Source organism: Triticum aestivum, chromosome 3B (genome assembly GCF_018294505.1).
Source record: "Triticum aestivum cultivar Chinese Spring chromosome 3B, IWGSC CS RefSeq v2.1, whole genome shotgun sequence".
NCBI lineage: Eukaryota > Viridiplantae > Streptophyta > Magnoliopsida > Poales > Poaceae > Triticum > Triticum aestivum.
In genome coordinates, this window is record NC_057801.1 from 53,249,208 (window position 1) to 53,259,135 (window position 9,928).

Here is a 9,928-nt window from a genome sequence, read left to right on the forward strand (position 1 = left end):
CATCATCAGAGTGCGCGGGCCGTGAAAGTTATTGCAAAGATCTTGTCCGTGAGACCAAAACTTTCCATAACTTTAACTACAGAATGACCAATCATGTCACTGGCAATTTGATACGTCAATTATTCTGAATCCTATGATTCTTTTTTCTTGTTCTGTCATTTTCGTCAACTTAATGAACACCCACACTAATGTAGTCTTTCTTAGCCTGACCACTCCAAATATTAGATGTTAAAGAAACAGAAAAGATGCACATAGTATAGTCTTATTTTATTTTCTAAAGACAATCGTGCATAGCTTTTTCATATCCCTAGTTGTAGTTTGTCTAGAAACTGGAACGAATCTAGGATTATGAGTAGTTTGAATATATTCAGTAAAAGCGGGAGTTTCACCAAAATCTAATGGCCAATCATAAGAAGCAATTAAACGACAAAGAACTTCTCGGGCTCTTTCAGAATCATAGTCCCAATGACTTACCGAATCGTCGGGGTTGTATTGGAGCTAGGCCTGCCTCATCGCCATCTCCCCTCCTTCAAGTGGCTCTCATAATGCCTCTTCCAGTGGCTGGTTCCTTTTCCCACTTCTTAGACGAGCTCATTATTTCATCTTTTGCACATAGCCTTCCACCTCATTACACCTTCCACCACATATATATGCTTCTTGGTCGAACTAATTCCACACAACGGAGGACTACCGACAAAACCTTTTTGCATCAATGGTGGAGGTAGTGTTGGTGCTACTTGAATGGGATTGTGCATGAGAAGGTTATGTATAAGAAGGTTGTGAAGGTGGTGGTTGTGGCTCATGAGAAAAAAGATTGAGGTTGTCGGATATGTTAGTCCTGAATTCATGTGCCTCGAAGGTGGCGAACTAGTTGGGATTGAGATCACCCATGAGAAGGATAGGGAAATGATAGGGGGGTACCCTATTTATAGCAAAAAATCACCAATTTTAGTCCATCTTGCCCCTTTGAAATTAAAATTGAAAGTTAAAAGGCCAAAATGCAGCTAAAAAGACCTAACAACCCTAAAAGGCCGACTTATTAGGCCGTGTGCCGCGTGTCCGGCCCGACACGTCGGCCTCATGCTCCTATTCGTGTGGCCCCCGCTCTAGCCCATGTGCTGGTCGCGTGTCGGGCACGACATTGTTACCCCACCCGTCCTAGTCGGTATTAGGGCATGTACAATGGTGGCGTGTGGATATAGATGCCTCATGAAAAAAGTAACTTGAGGCATCTATATTGATTTATTTTCTCCTCAACGCAAACTACTAATACTGGGCCTCATCAAAGAATACAAACTAGACTCACACTCATGCATCCCTACTCTTCACCTCAACTTTTTTCAGCTTTATGCATCGGACCATACTTTTTCTCCCAAGCACATGCCTCCTGCTGAAAATCCCGCTACACCATCCGAACCTATTTTTCCTGATATCCGATCCTACATGGACTGCGGGGCATCACCCTAGTGCTATGCATCGACCATGCCCTAATGCACCTATAGCTCAAGTGTCGCGCGCGCTTGGTCGTGCCTCTTGTGTTGACACCCTCCTCCATGCTCCTTGTTGTGTTCGGATGCTTCCCGAATGCCCGCGAGCCGCGTCGTGCGGGTCCAGCCTTAGGGATTGACTTCAGGGATCGGCCTGGCACACTGGCCAACCTTCGGGCCAACCAGGCCCTTTTATTCCTGTGTCGGGCCAAAAATCCATGCCTGCACGACATGGCCCATATAGCCAGGTTTTGGCTGGACCGATCATGTTGGTGCAGTTCACCTAGAGTGAGAAGAGGAGCGCATGAGTTATATCTTGCTTCACGCGAGATGGTAGCTTCTCTCGTGTAAAGTGAAGCGCGAGCGGGCCATCTCATCACTATAGTAGCGCGTTCGTTTTTCCGCTCTTTGTTTTTTGTTTGGTTTTTCCTTCTGTGTTTTTTCGTCCGGTTTTTCACTTTTTTGAGATAAGGTTTTCTTGTTTTTTATTTATGGTTTTTCTTTGGTTTTCATTTCTTCCTTTTTTTTTCTTTTTCCTTCTTCTTATACCTTGGTTGTTTGTTTCTTCACCGGTTTCTTTGTTTTCTATTTTCGTTTGTTTTTCTCTGATTTTTACCACCTTTCTTGTTTTCTTTATTGGTTTTTTTCTTTTTTCCTTTGGTTTTCTTCGTTTCTTTATTGGGTTTCATTATTTATTCTTTTGTTTTCTTTGTTTCTTTCTCGGTTTTCATCAACTGTTTTTGTTTTTTCTTCATTTTTATTTTCTTCCTTCTTTTCTACCTTTTGCTTTTCTTTCTCTCTTCGTTTCTTTATTTCTTTCATGGTTTTTATCAGTTTTATTTGTTTCTCCCTTTGTTTTCTCTATTTTCATTCTTTTGCATTATTTTCTTTATTTTTCATTTTATTTTGTTTTCTTTGTTTTTTGGTTTTTATTGGATTTCTTATTATTATTCTCTATTTTCATCGGTATTATTTTTTGTTCAACACATGTTAAATGTTTTCATTAGACATCCAATATTTTTGTATGCATAAGAAGCAATTTCTATATACACATTTATCATTTTTAAATACATAATTACCATTGTTTTACTTTTTTCATACATATTGTGTATTTTTGTTATATATCAAATACATTTTTCTGATGTGCATTTAATAGTTTTCGAATACAAGATTACCTTACATTATTCTTTTGTATACTTTATCTATAATCATTTAACTTTTTCAAATGCTTGGTTAATTTTTTTCTCAAATTCTTGAGTGTTTATTTAGAATATTAGGAATATAAATAAAAGTGAAAGAAAAAAGCAAAAAACGAAAAACGTGAAAAGAAAAACTAGGTTGTGGCCTCCCGTGCTCCTGGGCCGGCCCATCTCGGCCCTTCAGGGACGAAGGGCGAGCACGCAGCGGCTGCAGGCGGAGTTCGAAACCATCATCTTCAAGGACGGCGAGCGGGTCAACGACTTCGCCATGAGGATCACCGGCCTCGCAACCTTACTCTGCTCCCTCGGTGATGCTTTTGACCACGCCAAGATAGTCCAAAATTTTCTTCACCTAGACCCGTTCCATTTTTTCTTTTGTTTTTTTTCATTGTTTTTCTTTGGCTTTCTTTCTTTTCATTGATTTTCCTTTCTTCCTTCATTTTCCTTTGGTTTTCTTTGTATCTTTCTCGGTTTTCATCGATTTTGTTTTCCTTTATTATTATTTCTTTCCCTGTCGGTTTCATTTTTTTTGTTTTATTTCTTTCTTCATTTCTTTGTTTTTTCATGATTTTCATCAGTTTTATCCGTTCCTCTCTCGGTTTTCTCTGTTTCCATTCTTTTGCACTATTTTCTAAGGTTTTTCATTCCTTTTGCTTTTTTATTTATTGTTAGCTTTGGGTTTTATTGGGTTTCAAGCTTCTTATTTTTTCCTTCTTTTGTCGATGTTTAACGGTTTTATTTTTTGTTCAACACATGTTAACTTTTTTAGTACACATTCAACTTTTTCGTATACATCAGATTCATTTTTAATACACATTTAAAGTTTTCAAATACACGATGAACATTTTCTGAAAACATATTTTTTTTATGTCTACCTTTTTCATACATATGTTATATATTTCTTATATATCTATTAAAATTTTCTAATAAGCATTTTTTCAAATATAAGATTGTTTTTTAATACATTGTCAACATTTTTTCTACACACATTTTTAACATTTCTCAAATGCTTAATTAACATTTTTGAAATAAAAGATTAACATTTTTAATGCATGGTCAACATTTTTATACACATTTAAAAATTTGAAATGCTTGATTAATATTTTTACAAATGCAAATTAACATTTGTCAAATACATGGTCAACATTTTTCTATACACATTTAGTATTTTTTAAATGCGTGGTTAACGTTTTCCAAATACAAGATTAACATTTTTTTACGACATGGCCAAAAAATATTCTATTGAAAGTTGGATTTTTTAAAATGCTTGATTACAATTTTTAGAATACTTCATTAACATTTTTTCAAATGGTTTATCAACATTGTTTTAAATACATGATCAACTTTTTTCATACACAATGTATATTTTTGCATACATGAGAAATATTTATCTAGACTCCAAAGATTTCCAAATACTTCGTTATTTTTTAAAGTAAAAATTTTAAAGTTTTTAAATATATTTGTTTACAATATTTGGAAGTATAAACAAAAGCAAAATACAAAAAAAAACGTGAAAAAAGAGGCTGTAGCCTCTGCCTCGGCCGGCCCATTTCCTCTAGAGGCGCCCGAAGCGGAGGGGGGTTGGACCGTTGAAGCGCCCCCGGCGACTCCAACCGGACCACGGGCGGCGCCGCAACTACTGGAGGTCAGCCAATCGAGCGGCGGTGCGGTGACTCCGGCGAGCACGGGCGCGTCCACTCCGGCGACCTCGGAGTCTCTGTCCGCCACGAGCGGCACTGCCGGATATCCAATCGAGAGGCGGGGGTACACAGGAGCGCGGGATACGTGCGCGGCCACTCCGGCGACCACGGACCTCCCCAAGGTGCCGGACACCATTCTTTTCTTCGTCCCAGCATCTCGGCGCAGAACCGTTCCCTCGCCGGCCGCCGGTTAGTGCTTTGGCCTGGGCCCTCGCTGGGAATCGGAGTTCGTGGAAGCAAATCAGAGCGGGGGGGACTCGGAATTCCTTCACAAATCCACAGAGGGTCCAAATAATTTCAGTGTTCCTGTTCCAGCCTGGATTCGGATTTGCTCTACCTACTCGGAGTGGGGGTGAGGCCTCGGCCGGCGATCTATAAGTATTGACTTTCCAACAGAGGCTCTGCTTTAACTGGCTTGTCTTCTCTTCCAAGAGGCTCTGCTCTGCTCTAAGCCATAGCCATGGAGACCTGTAGCTTTGCCAGGATAATCAGTTTGCAAGACCTAGCTATGTACCGGCACAAGTTGTGCTCTCTAGTCTTCAGACTTTTGCCTCAACTGCAAGGTTTCCCTCCACTCAAGAAATTCTGCAGAGATGAACATGTTCATGTGGCACTGACAGAGACCAATATGACAACCACATTGCCGGAGCTGCCGCAGGACATCTTGATGGTTATCTTTGCCGCTCTTGAGATCCCCGACCTCATGCGCGCTGGCTCCGTCTGTTCATCCTGGCACTCCGCATACGCCGAGCTACGCACCCTTGGGAAGTACAAGCAGGGCCAGACGCCTTGCCTGGTCTACACCTCTGAATCTGATCCTGATGATGTTTTGTCCCTCTACAGCCTTGCCGAGAAGAGGTCCTACAAGTTAACTCTGCCACAGCCACCTATCCGGAGCAGGTATTTGATTGGGTCCTCACATGGCTGGCTTGTTACCGTCGACGAGAGGTCTGAGATGCACCTTCTGAATCCAATCACCTGTGAACAGATTGCTCTCCCTTCAGTGACCACCATTGAGCATGTGAAGCCCATATTTGATGACTACGGTGATGTCTGCAACTATGAGATGTCACGGCACACTGGAACGCGCAGCAATCGTAAACCGCCATCCATCTTCGCTCTTGCCGAGCTGAGGGATAGACTCCAGTGGAAGGCATTTGTATTTCCTGATACATCCACAGGAAGCTACATTGTGGTGCTCATCCACAATCCACAAGCTCAGCTCTCATTTGCAAAGGCAGGGGATGATAAGTGGACCTGGCTTCCGCCTCATTATCTTTACGAGGACTGCATTTACAAGGATGACATATTGTATGCAGTGAATATAAAAGGAGAATTCCACGCATTCGATCTTAGTGGCCCTGTGGTCACTGTGAAGACGATTATAACAATTCCTGAGCATTATGATTGCGATACTAGGTACATCGTTCAAGCTCCATGGGGCAGTCTGCTACTCGTGTTTAGAATAGTTCATGACCATGATTTAGAACCTCATCCTGGTGCATCTGAGTACTGGAACACATCGGAAATTAAAATATGTGAGATTGATGCTCTATGGACTGAAATTAAGGCGATCAATTGCCTGCGTGACCATGTGTTATTTCTTGGTCATAATCTATCGCAATGCCTCAGTGTTAATGAATTTCCTGCTCTCAAGGCAAATCATTCCTATTTTACCGATGATAATTTTCTATGGACAGTGGGACATAAGAATAATCATCGTGATATGGGAATTCTGAACTTGGATGATAACAGCATGGAGGAAATTTTGTCTCCTCAGCTTTGCTCCAACTGTCCGGCTCCAATGTGGATTACTCCTGATCTTAGAAAAATGAACCTGATGGGCTCAATGAGCCAACAACTGTGAAGTCAACTGCTACAGTCACAATTAACACAAAGTGCAAGACGCTACTACTTGAGAGAGGTCCTGTTTGTGCTCCAAAAATGGCCTGCCGAGGGAGTGCTCAACATCAACATCCTTTTCTGCTCAGTCTTTTGACGACCCTGCTGGTGTTTTCAGAAAATCATGGACAAGATGGAATCATCGCGTAGTTACAGCAATCTGACAGTGTTTATGTTTCAAGTAGTTTGTAATAGTTTCCTCAAATGCTGTACACATGTTCTTCATAGTTTATTGCAAAATTTAATAAATACATGTTACTTTGTTGTTCTTACAAGAATCTAAGAGTGTAATTTCGTACATAGGTCAAAATGAAATATAAGAGCTCTCTGTTGTATCTGCACACAACAAAATATTGTTCCCGCATAATATTTTCATCTGTTCATGAATGAACCACAAGGATCTGGTTGTAGTTTGAGAACCATAAGCGTATAAACCCACACGATTTACAAGTTTATACAGCAATTCATATCTTTTATGCTAACAACATTTTGTTTCCTAGTACAAGCATGTCTCTATGGTAGCCACCAATCAACAGGCAGGTCGTGGCAAAAATGAGTGTGCCAGAGCAGGTCGAGGCCTGGAGGAATCTTAGCAGCACATCCAAACCTGCCGCAGCGAACAGCTACTGAACTGTGCCTGTTGCAATGCTTGATCATCTATACAAAAGGAAACTAAAGTTAGTTCAATGCGAATAGCTACTGAACTATGTTGCAGTGTGTTAGAGTAAATCTATGCTTGTTTAGTTTCTAACCTCTGAGGTGCGAACAATGCCGTTTGGGTGAAGCTCCTCCTCGAAAATACAAAGATGACACACTGTCGTCGTCGCCGGACAGGATCCAGCTATTCTGCAGTACCTCTTATATCTCTCCTCAACCGCAGCAGGGACAGCCACTCCATCGATAATCTAAGCATAGATATAAGATTAAAAAAAACTGATGCAACTTGTGTTCAACTGAACCAATTCTGGCTATCATTTGCGCAGATATGGGATGGAATGATAAAAAATGCAGATCATTTTATTTCAGATATCATGCATTATAAGATGTGAAGCAATGCAAAAAAATGAATGCAAGGTTGATTGTCAAAACTCAAACTGAGTGAAATTACAAACAAGATATGTGACAGAGTACAAGCAAACTAAGACACAATCCTCTGCAAATTCCAGCAAAGTTTCTTTGCATAATGCTATGACTTTTAACTAATTAACACAAATTCAGTTCTCATGCAACTATCCACGAATTCCAACAAATAATTCATCAGAAAGATAAACAGCAAATAATTCATTCTGAATTTTGTTAACTGATTAACATGAACTATCACTGATTAACTGATTACGAGGGAAAGAAATCAGTTCAGTTTTCTCATTTCTTTCTGATTGTATATATTTTTCAATTTTCTGATTACAAAAGGCAGGGGTCTGAACATAAGTTAATCCAGTGGATACAAGCAAGTTAAGGCACAATCCTATGGTAACTTTGTTTGCAAAATTCACAGAAGAACACCTTGTCGGTAACTTTGTTTTCCTATCACTGGATTTTAACTGAATGCAAAGTTTTTGCTGCCCTTCATCAGAAGAGAGCTGCTGCAATTCCAGCAAAGATTCTTTGCATAATGCTATAAATTTTAACTAATTGACATAAATTCAGTTCTCATGCAACTATCACTGAATTTTGTGTTCGGTTTTCAATTTTCTCAAGGTGAAGGCAAAGTTGTAGAGAAGGAGATAATCCTCTGAAATCTCAACAATTTGGGTAACGCAGAATACCAACAAAGGCATGGCTAAAGAAATTCGGGGAATGAGAGGAATAATTCATACCACTGGCACATCCTTCTTGGTCTGCCGATCATCCTTGTTCGTCTTCTCATCATCCTTGTTCGTCTTCTGATTACAAAAGGCAGGGGTCTGAACATAAGTTAATCCAGTGGATACATGCAAATTAAGGAACAGTCCTCTTGTAACTTTGTTTGCAAAATTCACAGAAGAACACCTTGTTGGTAACTTTGTTTTCCTATCACTGGATTTTAACTGAATGCAAAGTTTTTGCTGCCCTTCATCACAAGAGAGCTCCTGCAATTCCAGCAAAGATTCTTTGCATGATGCTATAAATTTTAACCGATTAACATAAATTCAGTTCTCATGCAACTATCGGCAAATTCCAGCAAAGTCCATTTTATGGTTTGTGACTCAGTTTTGTGTTCTGGAACTATCACTGAAGTTTTCTGAAGGAAAGGCAAGAGTCTGAATTCGAGGAAGGAGAGGAATTGGATCATACCAGTGGCACTGGTGCGGGCTGCGGCTCATCAAGAACAGGAGCAGGAGGAGGAGGGATCACCCGGCGGCGGGGTCGCTTCTCCCAGTACAACCATGCCTTACTACGCCGCGGCACGGGGAGCAAGGTATTCTTCTTCTTGTCCTTCTTCTTGTTCTTCTTCTTCTTGTTGATCACCGGCGCTGCTGCTGGCGGCGGCCCGCTCCACGCGCCCTGGAAGGCCTCGAAGATCCTCGCCACAACCGGCCCCGGAAACCGGAGTCGGAGGGCCTCCAGCAAGCTCCTGAACCAGACCGCGTCGGCCTGAGGCGGAAGGTGAGCGGGGGCGGGGAAGATCGTAAGCGGGCGAGGCGGCTGGGGTCGCGCGCCTGGGAGCTGCAACGCGGTCGCCTGAGATGTCGTGTCGACCTCGGGCTGGGTCGGCGGTGGTGGCGCGCCCGGGAGCTGCAGCGCGGCCACCCCGGACCCAGTCGGCGCACCAGGGAGCTCCAGAGCGGACACCTTCACATCGTACTTGGACGCCTTCGCCTTGCCGAGCTTCTTCCCGGCGCCCTGCGCCATTGGAGGGCTGTCCCCAAGAAGCCGCTTCTTGGCTTCTTGGTCGTCTTTTGTCTTCGCCCGTACGGCGAGGTGGAGCGGAAGGAGAAAGCACGGAGAGAGGGGCGGTGAGGCGGTGGTGGTGGACGGCGGCGAGACGCTCTCTTGGGTGTTTGGCTGGTGCGAGCTTGGGGAGGAGGAAGCCGACGAGGAGGAGCTCGCGGGATTCAGAGCACTCTGTTTTGTTTTGGGGGGAAGGAGACGGAGGGAGGGGCGGGCTCTGTTTAAGCGAGACGGGGAGAAGTCTCGCGTCGGGGGAGCCCCAGATGGGCCGGCCCGGCCGCGCGGGAGGCCACGGCCTGATTTTTCTTTTCTGTTCTCATTTTTGCTTTATTTTGTTACTTTTCTTTATACTTTAAAGTACTTGAAAATGTCGAATAAGTATTAAAAATGTTGAAAAAGTATTTTTAAAATGTTGAATAAGTCTTAAAAATGCTGAAAAACTATTTTAAAAATGTTTAAAAAGTATTTGAAAATGTTAAATAAGTATTAAAAATGTTGAAAAAGTATTTGAAAATGTTGAATAAGTATTAAAAATGTTGAACAAGTATTTGAATTTTTATTGGGGGAAGGCCGGCCCGTTGCAAATTCTCATTTTGTGTAAATTATGTTTTCTAATTTGTTTTATTTCTTTACCAACGTCTAAAATTTGTCTGGGTGGATCTACATGGTTGTGTGAACAAAAATGCAACCTCGTAGTGAGTCATACGGTGGCTCATAAAAATACGCCTGTTCCTCTACTTCCAAATGTTGCATATGGTATAGAGAAGCC

The 9,928-nt window shown here is 41.9% G+C and overlaps 2 protein-coding genes across 2 annotated transcripts; one reads left to right on the top strand and one right to left on the bottom strand.

The window, feature by feature from the left end:
• Positions 1-4,260: 4,260 nt before the first annotated feature.
• Positions 4,261-6,586, top strand: LOC123064692 (putative F-box protein At4g22660). The gene has a single exon (XM_044488114.1). It carries the CDS (start codon positions 4,847-4,849, stop codon positions 6,251-6,253), a length of 1,407 nt encoding a protein of 468 aa, XP_044344049.1. The 5' UTR covers positions 4,261-4,846; the 3' UTR covers positions 6,254-6,586.
• A 178-nt stretch (positions 6,587-6,764) lies between these two features.
• Positions 6,765-9,334, bottom strand: LOC123064693 (uncharacterized). Its single transcript, XM_044488116.1, has 4 exons — positions 8,563-9,334; positions 8,106-8,171; positions 7,041-7,193; positions 6,765-6,945 (listed from the first exon to the last, which is right to left on the bottom strand). Exons 1-4 carry the CDS (start codon positions 9,118-9,120, stop codon positions 6,802-6,804), a joined length of 921 nt encoding a protein of 306 aa, XP_044344051.1. The 5' UTR covers positions 9,121-9,334; the 3' UTR covers positions 6,765-6,801.
• Positions 9,335-9,928: the final 594 nt, after the last annotated feature.